The sequence below is a fragment of the Herpailurus yagouaroundi genome, unplaced genomic scaffold (genome assembly GCF_014898765.1).
Source record: "Herpailurus yagouaroundi ecotype Mexico unplaced genomic scaffold, PumYag 215, whole genome shotgun sequence".
NCBI lineage: Eukaryota > Metazoa > Chordata > Mammalia > Carnivora > Felidae > Herpailurus > Herpailurus yagouaroundi.
The window spans coordinates 10,840,294-10,860,179 of NW_024412446.1; the positions used below are offsets into that span (position 1 = coordinate 10,840,294).

General features: G+C 48.7%; 1 protein-coding gene across 5 annotated transcripts in view; it reads left to right on the top strand.

The window, feature by feature from the left end:
* Positions 1 to 19,886, top strand: part of RAP1GAP2 (RAP1 GTPase activating protein 2) — a 188,516-nt gene that overhangs the window by 147,153 nt on the left and 21,477 nt on the right. For all 5 annotated transcript variants that reach the window (XR_005784727.1, XM_040455543.1, XM_040455544.1 and 2 more), the window contains 6 exons: positions 4,923 to 5,023; positions 7,308 to 7,437; positions 11,964 to 12,119; positions 17,243 to 17,314; positions 17,835 to 17,921; positions 19,312 to 19,446. Coding sequence is in view for 4 of the 5 variants with exons in the window: in XM_040455543.1 (XP_040311477.1) it covers positions 4,923 to 5,023; positions 7,308 to 7,437; positions 11,964 to 12,119; positions 17,243 to 17,314; positions 17,835 to 17,921; positions 19,312 to 19,446 (681 nt within the window). In the remaining variant the exon portion in view is untranslated. The remainder of the gene's footprint in view (positions 1 to 4,922; positions 5,024 to 7,307; positions 7,438 to 11,963; positions 12,120 to 17,242; positions 17,315 to 17,834; positions 17,922 to 19,311; positions 19,447 to 19,886) is intronic.

Below are 19,886 nucleotides of genomic sequence, written 5' to 3' on the forward strand. Positions count from 1 at the left end.
AGGTACTCTGTGAACAAATGACTCGTGGGGGTGGGGCAGTTGTGTGGGAACATTTTACAGGCTCTAAGAACCCCCAAGGTAAAGAGCTTTTATAAATTTGTTGAACTCAGTGTTTCCCATACTTATCTGACCACAAGACCACAAACTTCCCATCTTGTCTACCGTGAACATTTATTAACATCCTGAGCAGTGGTCTTTGAACACACCCGTGTTTCCTCACCTAGGTTGTATGAAAGAAGGTTCCACAGGTTCCAAGGTTCATCTTGGTATCATCTAAGGGCCTAGCATGGTGATTTTATAGAAATACTCATAACTTTTTTGCTGTGTGAAATAATGGACAAAAGTTTTGATGCTCTTATGGTACATTGATTGTATCTTTCAGTATTATCTGTGGGGTTTTTTTGGTGTGTGTGTGTGTGTGTGTGTGTGATGATGTCTTTCTGGCCTAGATGATAGCTGACTTCCTTGTGTGAGGCTATTAGACCACGAGAGACATGTGTTTGCTTAAAAACATTCTAATTAAGTAAAGAGTTTAGGAGCTGAAAGGCCAACACGGATGAATCTTATAATTGGAAGGAGATTATTCAGGTAGCTGCTCTAATTATTTTTCCATATTGCGTATTTATTTTGTACAGCTCTGCTAATACACCCTCCCCTAATTAAAGTTCTTCACTTGTGAAATTTACCATAGCAGATCTCATCGGGTGATTACAATCCAGTGTTCCAGCAAAATTATAATTACTGAACATTAACCATCCACCTCTGAGAAGGAGTCTGTATATTGTTGATTTACCTGATGCTGCTGAGCCAAGGTGGAGGCATGTGGGGAGATAAAAGTCTTTTTTTTTTTTTTAAGACTTTTTAAAAAGTTGTTTTGCAAACCTATATTTGCAGGGCAGTTAGTACAAACATTTGTTGCACGATAGCTCTGTGCTGTTCTTAGGATATAAGTAAGTCCCATCTGATTCTCCCGTCTGTCTGGCATTGGGGGATAAGTGCATTGTGCTAAGTGCATTGGGGGATATGGTGATGACTAACACCCCCTCCCTGAGTGCATGGTCAAACTCACAGCCAGGGTAAAAATGAAGACAATGCTAATACCAGGCTACCTGTAAATCCTAGAGAGAGGTGCATCCCCCAAGTACATAAGCTGGATTGTTTTCCAGTACGAGATGTCTGTTGCCTGGAAGCGGCTCTTCTCCCACATTCTGGCCTCAGGATGAGGGGTAAACAGCATGCTGAGTCAGAGTTTGATGCCTTGGCGGCATGCTATATAGATCAGGGGTCAGCACGCTTTCTGTAAAGGGCTGGATAGTTAATGTTTTAGACTTCATGAGCCATACTATCTCTGTTGCAACTACCCAGTCCTGCCTTTGTAGTGCAAAAGCAACCATCGACAAAACTAAATGAATTGTCCTGGCTGTGTTCCAGTAAAACTTTATTTATAAAAACAGGCAGCAAGCTGGACATGGCCCAGAGGCCGTAGTTTGCTGACCCCTGCTAGAGAGCGGTATTTCCCCAGCTTCAGACATTCATAAATGACATTCAAGATCGTATTGTCTACCATATGCCTCAATTATCCTTTTTTCACGCCTATACTATTAACTACTTAACATTTTCTTTAAAAAGTTTTTTTTTCACCTTAAATGTCTTTCTTGTTTAAAGGAAATGTGCCACTACTCTAATTAGAAAATCGGTATCCCTTGCATGAAATGAAGGTAGTTCTAAAAAGAAATACAGAATTGTTAAAACAGAGTTATTAAAATCTAGCTAGATTCTGTTGCTTATTGAGGGCATAGAACCTGAGGTCTGCTCTTTTTTGTTATAAAGCAGGTGTTGAGGAGGTGTGGAAGGATCACCTATTAGAGACTTTCTCCTTGAAGTGGTTGTGTGTACTAGAGTTTCCTCGTATCCTCTGCAGCTGTTCATTGCTGTCCGTGGACGTTTGCAGAACGTCAGCTGTTTGCCGATCCCGCCACGGTGGGCAGAGCCTGTCTGTCAGGCAGGGCCATGTGGTGTCTTATGCCTGTCATAAGTACAGGGCTTTACTACTGTTTGTAGCTTTGCTTTCTATTTTTTAAAAATCATTAAACTTTTAATTTCTAACTATATGTAGATTGACGTGCAGTTCTAAGAAATAATACAGAGAGCTCTTGTGTATCTCTGCTCAGTTTTCCCCAAAGGTAATGTCTCATAAAACTGTAGTGTAATATTACAGCCAGGATACTGACATTGATACAGTCCTCAGACCTTGTCTAGACTTCCACAGTTTTATGTGTGACCATCTGTGGGGTGTGTGTGTGTGTGTGTGTGTGTGTATTTTGTTGTATATAATTTTTTTAATGTTTATTTTTGAGAGAGAGAGAGAGAGAGAGAGAGAGAGAGAGAGAGAGGAAGGGAGAGAGAGAGAGACCATGCGAGTGGGGAAGGGGCAGAGAGAGGGAGACACAGAATCTGAAGCAGGCTCCAGGCTCTGAGTTGTCAGCATAGAGCCTGGCACGGGATTCAAACTCACAGAAGGTGAGATCATGACCTGAGCCCAAGTTGAATGCTTAACCACCTGAGCCACCCAGGCGCCCCTGTTGTATATAATTTTATCATGTGTGTAGGCTTCACGGTCAAGGTGATTCCTGTGTGACCCCTTCATAACCCTGCCAGCCCCCCTTTCGCCTCCATGATCCCTTCCAACCTCCAGTCCTCAACCCCTGGCAACCACTAATCTATTCTCCAATTTCTAAAACTTTGTCATTTCACAAATGTTATATAAATGGAATCATATAATATATAACCTTTGGGGATTGGCTTTTTTTCCCTCAGTGAGATTCATCCGAATCCTTAAGTGTATCAATAGTGTTTATTTCTTTTCATGGCCGAATAGTATTCCATGGTATAAATATACCACAGTCTGTTTAACTGTTCACCCTTTGAGGGATAGCTGGGTGCTTTCCAGTTTGAGGCTATTATGGATAAAGCTGCTATGAACATTTGTATACAGGTTTTTGTGTGAACATAAATTTTTCATTTCTCTGGGGTAATGCTTAGGAGCATATGCTGGGTTATATGGTGATTACACATTCAGTTTTGTAAGAAGCTGCCAAACTGTTTTCTAGAGTGGTGGTTCCAGTCTGCATTCCTACCAGCAATGTATGAGTCATCCCTTTCCTCTACCTCCTTACCAGCATTTGGTGTTGTTACTATTTTTTAATTTTAGCCATTCTGATAGATGTGTAGTGATATCTCATAATGGTTTTCATTTGCATTTCCCTAATGGCGGCTAATGGTGTTGAACATCTTTTCATGTGCTTGTTTGCCATCTGTGTATATCTCTTTGGGCGAAATGACTGTTTACGTCTTTTCACCATTTTCTTTTTCTTTTTCTTTTTTTTTCATAAAGGTTTTATTTAAAAAAATTTTTTTAATGTTTATTTTTGAGAGAGAGAGAGACAGAGCACATGCGAGGGAAGAGCAGAGAGAGAGGGAGACACAGAATCCGAAGCAGGTTCTAGGCTCTGAGCTGTCGGCACAGAGCCCAACGCGGGGCTTGAACCCACGAACCGCAAGATCGTGTCCTGAGCTGAAGTGGGAGGCTTAACTGACTGAGCCACCCAAGCGCCCCTATAAAGGTTTTATTTTTGAGTAATCTTTACACCAAACATGGGACTCAAACTCACAACCCTGAGATCAAGAGTCTCATGCTCTACCAACTGAGCCAGCTAGGCATCCCTCTTTTGACCATTTCCTGATTGGATGATTATTGTTATTACTATTATTAATTATTTTACTGTTCAAAAACTTTTTATAACAGCTTTACTGAGGTATAACTCACAATACCGTTCACAGTGGTTTGAGAGTTCTCAATAAAGTGGTTTCGAGTATATTCACATGCTTGTGAAACCATCACCACTATCTAACTCCAGAAAATTTTCATTAATCCCCAGAGAAACTCCATGCCCATTAGCAGTCACTCTTTCCCCATTCTCTCCAGCTCCTCTCACCACGAAGCTCCTTTCTGCCCCGAGGGATTTGCCTGTTCTGGACACTTCATGTAAATGGAATCAGAACATGAGGCCTTTTATGTCTAGTTTCTTTTGCTTAACATGTTTTCAGAGCTCATCCATGTTTTGCATCCAGTACTGCACTCCCTTGACAAAATTATGTGTTATTGTATGGACATACCACATTTCGTATATCCGTTTGTCCGCCGATGGACATTTTGATTGTTCCCACTTTTGGGCTATTACGAAGAATGCTGCTATTAACATCCATGTACAAGTTTTTGTGTGGACTTATGTTTTCATTTTTCTTTGGATATATTCTTAGGAGTAGAATTGCTGGGCCATATGGTAACTCTATGCTTAGCTTTTTGAAGAACTGCCCGACTGTTTTCCAGAGAGACAGCACCATGTTACATTCCCACCAGCAGTGTATGAGGCTTCTGATTTTTCTATATCCTCGCCAACATTTCTTGTCTTTCTTTTTGATGAGAGCCATCCAGTGGGTGTGAAGTGGTATCCCACTATAACTTTGATTACTGCTGAGTTTTGAGAGTTCTTTGTATATTCTAGATACTAGTCCTTTGTTAGAAGTCCAACCATTAATTTTTAACTTACGGATTGGCTTTTGGTATCAACTCTAAGAATTCTTTGCTTCAGCGTTGCCTTTTATACTGACCAGCAGCATTTGTTGAAATAGAGAGACGTCAACCACCAGCCCCGAGAATCCAGCTCTGTTGACTGAGCCTTTATTTGTCCTTCCTCCAGTCAAGCAGACCCACTTGTTGGCGAATGTGGGGGGATGGGGAGGAAGGAAGAAAAGGACCAGGTAGCTGGACAGCCACATTCTGTCCTTTGGCATCAAGAAGCATCAGAGGTATCAAGAAGGCCTTTTCTAAACTCTTACAGCTGATTCTGTTTCTCTTTCAGACCCTGGAGGAGGAGCTATTTGGGAACAATGAGGAGAGCCCAGCTTTCAAGGAGTTCTTGGACCTGCTGGGGGACACGATCACACTGCAGGACTTCAAAGGGTGGGTTTTGGCCAAGTGATGGCTCTGCCTCCACTGATGACACCTTAGAGGAAGGGAGAGGGGAGACCGCTGAGTCTCAGAGGGTATGTGAGAGTTAAAAACATACACTAGAAACGTGGGATTATTTTTCAGCGAGTGATCAACGCTCATCTGCATTCCTGAGGAAACGGGTGATGTGGGGGATAATCCAGAAAGGCATGTTGTCTGAGAGGCACTGACATTGGCCTTCTGATAAATGATGAAACAGCTCCAGCCTCAGATTTGTCCTCCTAATTACATTTGGCTCTGACCAAGAGGGAAATGAATCCACCTACCCTGTCACTCACCTGCCAGGTCTTCTGGAGGCCCGATGAGCCTCAGGAAAGAGGGCCCTGTGTAATTTGGGGAGAAGTGGCCCATTTCAGATAATGTTTAAAAAGGTTGGATAATTAAGAGTTGGTAGAAATACGGTAATCTCCCTGGCAAGACTCCATGCAACCGTCTCTGGTTCTGCAAGTGGACAGAAAGAATACTGGGGCTATTGCTTGGAAAACTCTGGCCCTTGGTCTTCCTTGACAAAGGCAACGTTTGAGAAGGGCCTTTCGGCCTGGCCCTCCTGTTCTATGCTTCATGGCTGGCACATGGCTGAGCCCCAAGAACTCCCCACATCAGCAGCCAAATTAACAGGATCTCCTCTAACATGTGTGAAAGCACCCAGCTCTGGGCCCGGTGTGTAGCAGGTGTTCAGTAATCACTTTTTTCCTCCACCCCCTTCTCTCCTCCTCTTCCATCTTCTTCTTGCCCCTCTTCCTCTGTCTTACTCCCCCTGCAAGGTCATCACTGCCATCTGGAGTCAATCACACATGAGTTAAAATCCCACCTCCGCCACTTATTGGCTCTGTGACTTTGAATAAGCTAATAACCTCCAGAAGCCTCGGTTTCCTCATCTGTAAAAGGGACATAAAGATAGTACTGACCCCACCAGGTTGTTAAGGGATTAAAATGGATAACAGCGTGTGAAGCACTTTTTATGCCACCTTCCATTGACTCTGAGATGCCATCATTGCAAGATGCATCCTGATTTTCAGAGATGTTAAAATATGAAAAAATGTGTGCTTTAGAATAGACGAAATAGGGGTGCCTGGGTGGTTCAGTCGATTAAGCGTCCGACTTCGGCTCAGGTCATGATCCTGTGCTTTGTGGGTTCAAGCCCCGCGTCGGGCTCTGCGCTAACATCTTGGAGCCTGGAGCCTGCTTTGCGTTCCGTGTCTCCCTCTCTGTCTCTGCCCCTCCCCCGCTCATGCTCTGTCTCACTCTGTCTCAAAAGTAAACAAGCATTACAAAAATATTTTAGAATAGATGAAATAAAGTGTATTAAAGCCAGGAAGGACCCTAGAGATCATATACTTCTGTCCCCTTATTGTATAGAGAAAGGAAACTGAGACCTAGACAGATTAAGTGGTGTGCCCAAGATCATGTGCTGACTTGGTGGCCGAAGAAGGTTTAGAACCTGGAGAGCCGGACTCCTGGCCTGGTGAGCTTTCCTCCATGCCAGGCTGAGCACATTTTCTGGTTTGTATTACAGCGCTTGTGGGGACTGACATCCAGGGTCTGTTTTATTTCATTTTCTTAAAGGAACCTACCTCTTCCTCTCCTTGCTGAAGAATATGATCCATGGCTAGAAGCCACATGTCTGTAAAGGAAGAAGGGGCAGTTCCTGGAAGCTGTTATATAAATGGAATCATACAATATATGGTGATATAAGTTCCTTAGTATTTTTCATTCCCGCCTTTGAGGAGATAAGCAGAGAGGGGCTCCTCGGGCACCTCTAGGTTGCGTGCTGCTTTTCTGGGTCCCCACCTCAGGGGCTGGCTGGGTAGGAATCCAGCATCTGTCATCTCTTCAGGCTCACTCTGGATGCTTCCAGTAGGATGGCTGGTTGCCCTGGCTCTGTGCTGAAGACTTTGGACATGCCTTGCAGGGAAGAAAGGCTTATGCACAGCCTTGAGGGCCACTGGCACCTGGATGACATTTGTCTTGGGATTGTGGATGGGCAGCCTCCCTTCCTATGTGACCATATGGATGTTCTGCCTTTGTTTTCAATAATAGACTGACTTACGGTTAAAACTTTAGGACTCGTCTGCCCAGAAGCACAGAGCTCCCTGCGATGCCCATATCATTCTCTCTGTGCCCTCACTCTCACATGTCTTCTCATTCATTCTCCTACCCCCCGTATCCTCAGGGGAGGTTGTACCAAGAAGCCCACTTGTCCTCACCCTGTGCTCTTGCCCTGTTTTCCTGACAGTTTCCGAGGCGGCCTGGATGTGACCCACGGACAGACGGGGGTGGAATCGGTATACACGATATTCCGGGACAGGGAGATCATGTTTCACGTCTCCACAAAGCTGCCGTTTACTGAGGGAGACGCCCAGCAGGTAACCTGGTTCCAGAGGGCTTCGGGAGCATGGGGCATGTGAGGTGAAAGCCTGCTTCTGGTCTTAGATACTTGAGGGACTGCGGTCCCCTCCCCATTTTCTTAATCCAGAGGCTTGTTTAGCTGTTCTCATGGAAGTCTGTTCCATCGTGTTATCTCCCGAAGGCCTTGTGGGAGGACAGGGCCCCTGGTTGTTCCACTTTGACCGGTGGGGCACCTGCAGCTCCGCGTGGTTAAAAGACCAGGTCCTGCTTGATGAGGGGCAGAGCTGGGAGCAGAGCCCAAGTGCCCTGCTCGAGTAGGGTGCTCGCGAACAGTACCCGATGGAGTTTGCAGATAGCAGCTTGACGCCAGCCCTGCCACTTAGGGGTGTGTGATTCCAGGCAAGCTGGGTAACCTGGTGACCTCGTGGTCCTCAGCTGTAAAACGGGGATGATACCACCTAAATCAGGGGCTTGTTGCGGGCATCACAGAAGGTTCGGAGCGTAGCGCTTAGTATGCTGCCTGGCTTGTGGCAGGCTACCTTCCTGACAGCTGTCCAGTCTGCAGGCCGCTGGGCTGTTTGTCCTTCTTCCTGCCCCAGTGATGGATGGCAAGGTGCTCATTGCCTGAGACACCCCCCCGCCTTCCAGCCTTTCTAGTCTCACAGCCTCGTCTCTCACCACACCTGCCTGTGGGCAGGAATTCGGCCTTTACCTGAACCGGGGTGAGACTTCTGCCTCCAGTGTCTTCCCGTCTTCTCTCTCATTTGTGGCTTCTGATGGGCCCTGAGACCAGCAGCCGAGGCCTGGCCGTTGCACCATCTGCCCCTTTCCACTCTTTATGCCTTTTCAGTCTCCAGGAAAATCAGAAAGGGAGGTAGGCTCTTCACCAGACTCTGACCCATTCCTTTCTGAGCAGGGAGCTGAGGAGGGAGCACAGATGTAGTACTGTAAACATAGTGCCTGGCTTCTTAGGAAAAAGGGAAATTGGCAAACGAGACTGTGATTTGGCTCTAAAATAACCACTGAATGTTCCAGAAACAAATGGGAGCAGGATTCCTTTTGAATCCAAAGTGGGTTTTCTCTCCACATTTTTACCTTAGTCTCTGTTCCCTCATGGCCTCCTCACGCCCTGCCCCAGCCTGGGGCTCTCTTTCAGTCTCACCTGTATTCAGTGGGAAGTACACAGAGCCTTCTGCAAGGACTAAATAATTATTAATTTTCTCTTCCCAAGAAATGGGAGGCAGTGGGTGGAATACGTGAGGCAATTTGTGTAAAAGTACCCAGCACGGGTTCAGTTTATAGTAAATGAGAAATTCAATGTGGAACATAGGGCCTGCATTCAGTAAGTGCTTAATAAAGGAACAAATGTGTAGGTAAGCGCCTAGCCAGAACTTAGCGTACAGGAGGGCCCTAACTGTTGAAATCGTGTGTGAACAGCCCAGCATGGGTCCTCACACACAGGTGCTCAGTGATTGAGATCACCTGTGAAAGCACCTGGCACAGTTTGGGACTCTGAATCAGGGTTGTTTGCCCATGACCTCTGCCGAGCCAGGTTGCCCTCCTTCTCTGAGCATGGCTCTCCTTCCCTCTGCTATAGAATGATCCGTCCACTCATCCCTGCTCATCCACATTTCTGTCAAGCACTGTCTTCCCTCCCACCTCCTCTTCCAGGAAGCCTTCTCAGATTAGCATAAGGCCTCTGATTTTATTCTCCTTTCTGCCTCCATGATGTTGGACACTTTGTGTGTGGCAGCTGATTTAGCACATGATGGCTGGTGCCTTTGTTACTGTTCTCAGGTAGCTTCATCTGAGTTTGTGTGTCTTCTGGATCAGTTACAGGCTTTACCAGCAAAACTCGTCCCTCACCTTTTTTTTCTTTTTGATTTATTTTTTATTTTTTAAAATTTATATCCAAATTAGTATATAGTGAAGCAATGATTTCAGTAGATTCCTTAATGCCCCTTACCCATTTAGTCCATCCCCCCTCCCACAGCCCCTCCAGCAACCCTCAGTTTGTTCTCCATATTTATGAGTCTCTTTTGTTTTGTCCCTCTCCCTGTTTTTATATTATTTTTGTTTCCCTTCTCTTGTATTCATTTGTTTTGTCTCTTAAAGTCCTCATATGAGTGAAGTCATATGATTTTTGTCTTTCTCTGACTAATTTTACTGAGCATAATACCCTCCAGTTCCATCCACATAGTTGCAAATGGCAAGATTTCATTCTTTTTGATTGCTGAGTAATACTCCATTGTGTGTGTGTGTGTGTGTGTGTGTGTGTGTGTGTGTGTGTGTGTATATACCACATTTTCTTTATCCATTCATCCATCAATGGGCATTTGGGCTCTTTTCATACTTTGGCTATTATTAATAGTGCTGCTATAAACATGGGAGTGCATGTGTCCCTTCAAAACAGCACACCTGTATCCCTTTGATAAATACCTAGTAGTGCAATTGCTGGGTCTAGGGTAGTTCTATTTTTAATTTTTTGAGGAACCTCCAAACTGTTTTCCAGAGTGGTTGCACCAGTTCGCATTCCCACCAACAATGCAAAAGTATTGCCCTTTCTCCACATCCTCTCCAACGTCTGTTGTTGCCTGAGTTGTTAATGTGAGCCATTCTGACAGGTGTGAGGTGGTATCTCATTGTGGTTTTGATTTGTATTTCCCTGATGATGAGTGATGTGGAGCATGTTTTCATGTGTCTGTTGGCCATCTGGATGTCTTCTTTGGAGAAGTGTCTAATTCATGTCTTTTGCCCATTTCTTCACTGGATTATTTCTTTTTTTGGCTGTTGAGTTTGATAAGTTCTTTGTAGATTTTGGATATAACCCTTTATCTGATATGTCGTTTGCAAATATCTTCTCCTATTCTGGTGGTTGCCTTTTAGTTTTGCTGATTGTTTCCTTCGCTGTGCAGGAGCTTTTTATTTTGATGAGGTCCCAGTAGTTCATTTTTGCTTTTGTTTCCCTTGTCTCTGGAGACGTGTTGAGTAAGAAATTGCTGCGGACAAGATCAAAGAGGTTTTTGCCTGCTTTCTCCTTGAGGATTTTGATGGCTTCCTGTCTTACATTGAGGTCTTTCATCCACTTTGAGTTTATTTTTGTGTATGGTGTAAGAAAGTGGTCCAGGTTCATTCTTCTGCATGTTGCTGTCCAGTTTTCCCAGCACCACTTGCTGAAGAGACTGTCTTTATTCCATTGGATATTCTTTCCTGCTTTGTCAAAGATGAGTTGGCCATACGTTTGTGGGTCCATTTCTGGGTTCTCTATTCTGTTCCATTGATCTGAGTGTCTGTTCTTGTGCCAGTACCATACTGTCTTGATGATTACAGCTTTGTAGTATAGCTTGAAGTCTGGGATTGTGATGCCTCCTGCTTTGGTTTTCTTTTTCAAGATTGCTTTGGCTATTCGGGGGCTTTTCTGGTTCCATACAAATTTTAGGATTATTTGTTCTAGCTCTATGAAGAATGCTGGTGTTACTTTGATAGGATCGCATTGAATATGTAGATTGCTTTGGGTAGTATCGACATTTTATTATTATTTTTTTCAACGTTTATTTATTTATTTTTGGGACAGAGAGAGACAGAGCATGAACGGGGGAGGGGCAGAGAGAGAGGGAGACACAGAATCGGAAACAGGCTCCAGGCTCTGAGCCATCAGCCCAGAGCCTGACGCGGGGCTTGAACTCATGGACCGCGAGATCGTGACCTGGCTGAAGTCGGACGCTTAACCGACTGCGCCACCCAGGCGCCCCCATTGACATTTTAGTAAAATTTGTTCTTCCCATCCAGGAGCATGGAATCTTCTTCCATTTCTTTGTATCTTCTTCAATTTCTTTCATCAGCTTTCTATAGTTTTCAGTGTATAGATTTTTTACCTCTTTGGTTAGATTTATTCCTAGGTATTTTATGGTTTTTGGTGCAACTGTAAATGGGATCGATTCCTTGATTTCTCGTTCTGTCGCTTCATGGTTGGTGTATAGAAATGCAGCCGATTTCTGTGCACTGATTTTGTATCCTGCAACTTTCCTGAATTTATGAATCAGTTCCAGCAGTTTTTTGGTGGAATCTTTTGGGTTTTCCATGTAGAGTATCATGTCATCTGTGAAGAGTGAAAGTTTGACCTCCTCCTGGCCGATTTGGATGCCTTTTATTTCTTTGTGTTGTCTGATTGCAGAGGCTAAGACTTCCAATACCATGCTGAATAACAGTGGCGAGAGTAGACATCCCTGCTTTGTTCCTGACCTTAGGGGGAGTTGTCCCTCACCTTTTAACCATCTTCCACGAGCCCCAAGTCAGGGCTCTGCATGCTTTGGAGCTCAGTAAGATATGCTTGCTAGCCTCTACCTAATATCTTAGGTGTCTCCCCCAGTTTTTCTTTTTAGTGGCTTCTAAAGATTGAAAAAAAAAGCCCCTGGAGAGGTAGGTCTCAGAGTTTCAGGATTTATATATAAAGATAGAATAGTGAGGAATTTCCTGTATAGATCTATCCTGTTTTCAGGATATTCCTTGCTGGCTTATAACAATGGAACACTTTTCTGTTTAGCTCCAGAGAAAGAGACACATTGGGAATGACATTGTGGCCATCATCTTCCAAGAAGAAAACACACCGTTTGTCCCAGATATGATTGCCTCCAACTTCTTACATGCCTACATTGTTGTGCAGGTCGAGAATCCGGGCACAGAGACCCCATCCTACAAGGTGAGGAGAACGTTGGAGGAAGTGGTGGGCCCAGGCACTTCACCACATCTTATGGATTTAGTGAAATCAAGGACCGTTAGTTCTCAGTGGCTCCTCGGGTCATTCTCCAAAATGGTACTCCTAGTGTTGGTATGATCAGTTTTCTAGAAATCCTAGGTTTCTGTGATTTGGGAGCCAAGAGGCCTTCCTTATGAGGTCATATCCTCCATCTGGCTGCTTCCAGGTTCAATAGCATCCAACTCAAGGGTTGAGAAGCCCCCAGTGCCTCTGTTTGGAATCTGGTAATGCCATTGGCTGGACTAAGGCAGAGCCAGGGGAGAGGAACAAAAGAGAGGAGGGTGGGGAGGACTGTCAGGAAAGGGAAGGGAAGAGGTGTGGTAACAAGGGGAAGAAAGGAAAGGAGAAATGTTTATGGTGACAGCGGTGGAGAGCAGGGGGTCCGGCAGACCCTGGCCATGGGGTGGGCTCTTCTTGTTTAGCTGTTCTAGAATAAACCATTGGTCTTAATTTGAAGACTCCCAGGGAGGGGGGGGTTGCAAGCACCTGAGTGTAAGTCTGAATCTAAGCCTCCAGATCGATAAGTGGTCTTCCAGGTTGGCTCAGTGTCCTCCCCGATGCAGGGAGGCCCTGGCAGCCCTCACCCTGCCCGTTGCCGATGGCTGTGCCGCCAGCCCTCCGCTCCCCTCCCCTTCTCCGTGAGAAACAATTCTAACCTCTTGGGCAACAGTTTCTATCTCACCGGTGCTGGGGGCTGTGGGCTCCAAGGGAGATAGACTGAGGCAGGGTCTTTAAGGTGGATGTTAGTCTTTGAACCTCTTGTGGATATACGCAGAATGCTTATGTGCAAGATGTTGCGTTCATGTGCTTCTTTGCATATTAGGGGGAGAGAGATCAAAGGTCAGATTCTCAGAGGGCTCCCTGTTCCCCAGAAGTGTTAGGAACCACGGTTCTAAGGGAGAGGGAAATGAGCCTGTCGTTGCCAATGGGAACTTGGAATGATCTGAAAGTGGAGTAACTGTGTAATAGCTTAGGCCAGTGCTGGTTCCTAGGGCTTACAAAGCCCAAGTGTTTCATGGCCATCTTCATGAAGTATCAACTTTGCTTGAAGATTCTGGAAAGGAAAATGATGTCGTATAATTATTACATCAGTAGAAACCCACATATTTGAGTGCAAAATGCACATCAACTTTAAAAGCAGATATGAGACTACAAACAAAACCCCACACTATCTCCTACGAGGAAAGCTGACTCTTCTGTCCCCATGTTCGTGTTGATGTCCATGCTTCTCCGTCATTGAGCATTTTCAGCTTTTCGGCTGAAAAGTTGCAGAAGCCATGTTTTGGGCATTTCCTTGGAGGATCACCTTCTTAACACCAAAATGGGCATTCCCTTCAAACAGCTGTTTGATTTGTTGATGGAAGCAAGTTTATTCTTTCAGTGCCCCCTGTGTGCTGGGGGTGGGACACGTGGAAGTGACCTACAGGGAAGGGGGGGAGGGCCAGTGAGTGCAGTTCAGCCACCGGGCCACTCAGACAGCCAACTGACTCTCTTCACAGCCAGTGGAGGCAGAGAGCCGTTGGGTAGGATCCTCGAGGTAAAGCTGTGTGGTAGGAGGGCTCCCAGACGCTGCCAGGCAGTCATGTGCGAACGTGTGGCTTGTCTGCTGGGCCTCTGCTGGCAGAAGAGGCCTCTCGTGGAGGTTTAGTATTTGTTTTTAGCTCCTGATAGGAAATGGAACTCAGCTAACTGGCTTCTCCACTTTCTCAAGAGCTTAGTGGGGTGGGAAAATGCAGAGATCCAAAAAAACACCACTCCCCTCCCCTCCACCTCCAGCTTTGATGCCTGAAGTCTTTACCAAGGCTTCTCAGCCAAAGCCCATGGTCCAGGGAGAAGCAGTGTCCTCAGAGAGGGTGGCAATAAGCAGAGAAGCAGGACCCACAGGGAGAGCCGTGCTCTGTCCCCAGGCTTTGGGACTGTGTGGTCCACCTGCCGGGCAAACATCCAGGCTTGAAGGCAGACCTGTGAATGGGGCTGGGGATGCAGGGCGTGGGGAGGGAGGCCAGCCTTCCAACATCCTCCCCAGAGCTCTGTCCATTCATATTCCCAGCAGCACCCCAGGTGATGAGAAGACCCGGGAGGACCTGGTCAGATTCCTCAGAGGGTCCAGGGTGAAATGGGACTTTCACTGACCTCTGCAGACTTAGGGGCTATGGCAAAGGAGGGTGAGATATCCCCAGGGGCTGAACAGTGTCCCAGGAGGCCTCCACTGGGGAGGATGAACAGGAAAGAAAAGGAAATAGAGGGAAGGATAGGGGTGGGAAGGTGCAGGAAAGCCCCCCAGACCGAGAGGCTCAGGAGCTGATGGTTCTGGTCCCGGCCCTGCCTCTGACTGCTGCATGACCTTGAGCCGGTTCCTTCCCTCTCTGGACCTCAGCTTCCATCTGTGTGAAATGAGGAAGTTGGACTAGACCAGCTCTGAGTTCCTTCCAGCCCTGACATGCTGCGGGAGGGGAAGCGGAGTCAGGGGTCGGGGGAGTTGAGGAAGAGGGGTGTGTGTGTGTGTGTGTGTGTGTGTGTGTGTGAGAGAGAGAGAGAGAGAGAGAGAGAGAGAGGGAGGGAGAAGGAAATGGTTGAGGGGAACTCTCTAGTATTTCAAGTGTCTTTTCTTAGGTGCAGGTCAGCAGGGGAAGTAAAAAAAAACAAAGCCCCAGGTAACAGGTTACCCCATACTGGGTGCTTGCTCTGCACCAGACACTGTGCTAGGCCCTTAGAAGCACAGCCTCCTTGAACCTTCACGAGCCCCTGGTCAGGCAGGGTCTCTTGTTAGCCCTATTTTACAGGAAGGAAATTGAGGCTGAGAGCCTAAGCCACTTAAGGCTGGAGGCCACAGAGCCCGGAGGTGGGGAGCTGGAGTGCGTCCAGGTCTGCCAGTGGTCTTCACCACTGAGCCGTCAGAGCAGGTGGGAACTTGGCTCCAAAACTCAGGGGTGCATGAAAGGTGATGTCAAATGATTTTTCAGACGGGAATTTTGTCCCTGTCCTGCCCGGATGGAAGGGAACTCCGGCTGAACCGTTACTAGAACTCCCTCCTCTTCCTGTCTCAGGTCACCCTGCCCCTGATTCCTGAAGCCCGGCAGAGGTCTCAGGAATCCTATGGGAAGCACCCCACTGGGGAGGGGTGCTGCCTGTGTACCCCCTTCCCCTCACTGCTGATCTGGTGCCTGGGCAGCCTTCCACGGTTCCCCAAGGCTTCCAGGCCACACTTGGCCATGCATGTCAAGGTGGGAGCCCTTGGAGGCTCCCCGCCTCCCTGGTGTATCCTTGAACTCACATGCTCCAAGCCTCCTTCTCTTTCCAGCCTCCAAAGTTCTCTTCCCCACAGTACCTGCACCTCTTTCTCAGCCCTGCCCTGCCCCCTGCTGGGAGGCCCACACTGAATTTAGAAACCGAGAAGGTGGGGCCGTGTTCTGGCAGCTTCTGCTTTCGGCCCAGCAACCCACCTGTCCTCAAGAAGAGGGAACAGCAAAGCCCCGGGCACTTTGTTGGAAAAGGGGTCAGGAGAGGGAACACAGTGGAGATAGAAGATGCATCATCCGGAAGGATCCTGTCCCCTGCTTTTCTGACATGGCTGCTGTGGTGGGCTTATCTGACCAAGAGACTCGGCAGGTTGAAGAGCATGTCTGAAGCGCCTTACCCAGTCAGCACAGACCACTCTAGAGCAAGCCTGAGAAGGAGGGCCATAGGGGTGGGAAGAGGGCGGAGGGCCTGACCTCTGGCCTACCCTCCCCCACCTCAGTTCCTGTGCACAGTGGGTGGTGGTGGGGGACTGTGTTTGGCAGCTGGAACCAGCCAGAGATCATGTCAGCTGAACACACACCATTTCCTAATTCTGGGCACGCAGACAGCCTTGAGCTTGGGGAGAGAAAGCAGTACTGACCAGCTCTCTCCCGCTGTTCCCTTCCAGACCCTGGCAGGGCCTTCCCTTGGCCTGGCTCAGAGCTGCCTGCTCACCCGGTCTGGCAGACTCTCTGCATCTGCCCTGCTTCATAGGCCGGGGAGGCTGGCAGCACGCCAGGGCCAGGCTCACGCCAGCGGCAGTCTGGGAAAGGGAGAGGGCAGAGTCTCTAGAGAGGCCTGCAGCCTTCGGGCTGAGAGCAGGTGAAACCAGGGCACGTCCACGCAGGGAGGGCATCTGGATGTGCTGGGCCTGTCCCGAGGCTGGGACACCCCTAGGCAGAGCGCCTGGGTGCTTTCACTCCTAGTTCCTGCCTCCCCAGGCTGGCCGGAAGCGGACACCACACCCAGAGCCTGGGGCACCCTGTGCAAGAGCACTGTGATGTCCCCCTACCCACAATTCCCAGCCTGGGCCCTGGCGCTCTGTTGGTTCAGGGCTCACCCAGACAGACTTCTAACCCTGTGGTGGGGCCAGGGCTCCCAAACACTAGCCCACCAACCGCACGAAAGCTTTGTGGAGTGTTTAACAGTTGCGGATTCCTGGCTCCGCCCCAGTGCTTGTGATTCAGTAAGTTTGGGGTGGAGCCCATGCAATCGGTATTTATTTTTTAAACACTTGAAGTGATTCAGGTTTTGGAGTCAGTGTTGTGGGAAAAGGACCACAGAGCAGGACCAGGAGGTCTGGATTCCCTGGTCATCTGTGTGGCTAATCACCTGTGTGCCTGAGGGGAGATGGCTCCCAGTCTCTGGGCATCTGTGTCCCCATCAGTAAGACAGGGTTAACGGTTCTCACTTTGTCTTCTCCGTGGGATTAATATCCATTCAAATGAGGCAACGAGATAAGTCCTCCTGGACACTTGTACTGCGTTAGAAGCGGAGTCCCAGGCTACTCCTCAGTCCTGTCTGGTCATCTTGCCAAACTTGTTTCTGGCCTCCAGGAATGTAGATGAGAGCATGTGGATGGCTCTGTGCAGCCGGCCCCACTTCTAGGAATAACGACTTGGGCCATGCTGGTGATGGCTCATGGGAGTGTTGGATTTGAGTTCTGGGGAGGGGAGGGCAGAGGACTGCTCTGGGTGGTGGGCTTTCCTAGGGCCAGGGCTTGGAATGCATTATCCTCCTCAGCTTGGATCTCTTCCCTCCTGGCCCACACTGAGACTCTGTTTCAGGTGTCAGTCACTGCACGGGAAGATGTGCCCGCCTTTGGCCCACCTCTGCCCAGCCCTCCTGTTTTCCAGAAGGTAAGAAACCCCTTTCTGCTCTTCTCTTATCTCAGGCTCTAGGTTTCAACATCTGAGTGGCCGTGGCTGGAGTGGGGCCGGATCGGGGCTGGGGACGTTAGAAGCACCTTAGGCAGGCTTGGGAGAAACTCCTTACTTGGGGTCTCTCCCCTCCTCTCCTGGTGCCGCCAGCCTGGCCTAGTACAGTGCCTCTTCTCACAGTGTTTGACGCTGGCTTTGCTTTTCTGCTAGAAGAAACATTTTTGTACCTATGCCTCAGTCCCAGAAGCCTTGGACAAGAATTGCTTTCAGTCATGGAAACGCTGGGGCAAGGGGTTGATTTCCTGGGACCAGGAGAGCCGGTTTCCACATTGGCATCTTAGGTGGGCCTGGCCTGGGCTAGAAAATGACTGAATGTCAGAAGGAGGCCTTTTAGGGACTCTCCTCGGACCCTCTGTTCTGCTTACCTGTTGCTGTGGCTGAAAGCCCTTTCAGCAACAGCTGAGGCTGAGAGAATCCCAGAGCTTCATGTCTGTTCCAGGGCCCGGAGTTCAGGGAATTTCTGCTCACCAAGCTCACCAACGCAGAGAACGCTTGCTGCAAGTCGGACAAGTTTGCAAAGCTGGAGGTGAGAGCACTGTTTCTGGAAGTCTTCCTCCTGCCTCCCTGGCTGCTTTCAGCCGGCCCGGCCCGGGGGTCTTCTCCTGGGGGCTGCTCAGGGTGCGGGGCACTGTGTTTGCCCCTCTAAGCCTTCAGTCCTGCGTTGATTTAGGAACTATTTCCTCTTGTGGAAACTTCATGCGAACTTCAGGTCTAACCAACCATGTACCAGTCATTTATTGAGCACCTGCTGTGTGGCAGGCTCTGTTCTATTCCCCGTGATACCGGGGTGAGACATAGTTTCTGCCTTATGGAGCTTTTGGGCTGGTGGGAAGGGGCCATTGCTTAAGAGACAGGTATGATATAGTGTCCACACTGGGCCGTGATGGAGGCCAGCACAGGGGCTGTGACTGCTTCTGCCCATGCACAACTGGGACGTGTTCAGGGAAGGCTTCTTGGAGGAGGTGGCCCTTGACCTGCTGAATCTGGGTATCTGACAAGGCTTCTGCCAGGGGGAAAGTTTGAGGAGGGTTATTCTAGGCATGGGAAATAGCATGAGCAAAGGCCGGGCAGATCAGAGCATGACTTTTGAGGGAGCCCCAGAGTGTTTGACATGGCCTGAGAGAAGGACTCGTGTGGGGGTGGATACTCAGCTGGAGAGGTTGGTTGGGTCAGGTCAGGAAGGGCTTTGCACTTTAGAGGTGATGAGGTACTAATACAATACTTAGGAGAGTGATGGTTTGCTTTGCATATTAGAAGATGACCCTGATGTGACAAGAAGGGCAGGTTGCCAGGGAGGAGGGCAGGAAGGGTGGCAAGTCAGCTATTACAGGAGTCCAGGACACATGGTGACAGCTTGCTTGCACTGGCCACAGGAGGAAATGGTTTGGGGGCAGGGTTGGGAGGACTTGATGGAGTCCTGTATTTGGGTGGGACGAAGTGGAATTCCAAGGCGGCTCTTGGGCCTTTGGCCTGGGCTCTTCACCTACCTGGGGATCATTGGAATGAGGTCTTTTAGGACCTGCTGACCTGGAAGTGCCTGCAAGGGTTGCTGCAAGGGCTAGTCCTGGTACGCATGCACGGCGCCCCCTGGAGGTTGTATCCACGGCCCTGGTGCACTGTCCGGATGGAGAAGGGCAGTTGGGTACGCGGCTGTGGAGCTGGAGGCAGAGATCGGAGCTGGGACTCGGCAGGGCAGAGCTGTGGGATGGCTCGAGGAGAAGGGGCAGGGGAGGAGAGCAGAGGCCAGCCACAGAGCTTTGGTATTGACTGCAGTACTTGTGAGCACGGAGCCTAGCCAGGCCTGAGGTCCACACTGTTAACTGGGATGCTGACGGTCAGGTGTCTGGAGCCCTGGGGAGAGGGCGCATCTCTGTCCTCGGTGCCAGCTCCATCGTCCCCACCCTCTTTTCTTCTAGGACCGGACGAGGGCCGCCCTTCTGGACAACCTTCATGATGAGCTTCACACCCACACACAGGCCATGCTGGGACTGGGCCCAGAAGAGGACAAGTTTGAGAATGGGGGCCATGGGGGATTCTTGGAGTCTTTTAAGGTACAGGCACAGGAACGGCTGGGGATTGTGTATGGTGGAGGTGAGGGTGGGGCAAACAAAGGAAGGGGTCCAAGGTCTTTGGGGTCCTGACCCCGGAGCCCAAGTGCCAGGATTGCAGTGTTGGTAGAGGGCAGGGGCATCGGGAAGTGTGAGCGGGCAGAGCAGCCAGCAGTGTCTCTGGCGTCTTCTGCATCCGTCCTTGATTCGGATTTTGTCTCCTCCTGGCCCAGGAGTCTGAGAAACAGGGACAGGGAAAGAGTTGTCAGCAGGCAGCAGGAGAGGAGCCAGCACAAACCAGGAACATTACTGCCTTCAACTTCCTCCTTCTGTGGCGGGATGAGGAGTCCAGGAAAGGATGATAAGAGCCAGGACAAGCCTTAGGGGTCTGTAACAGCCAGCGTGTGGTACTGCGATGGTCCACCTGGCAGGGCGTTGGAGGA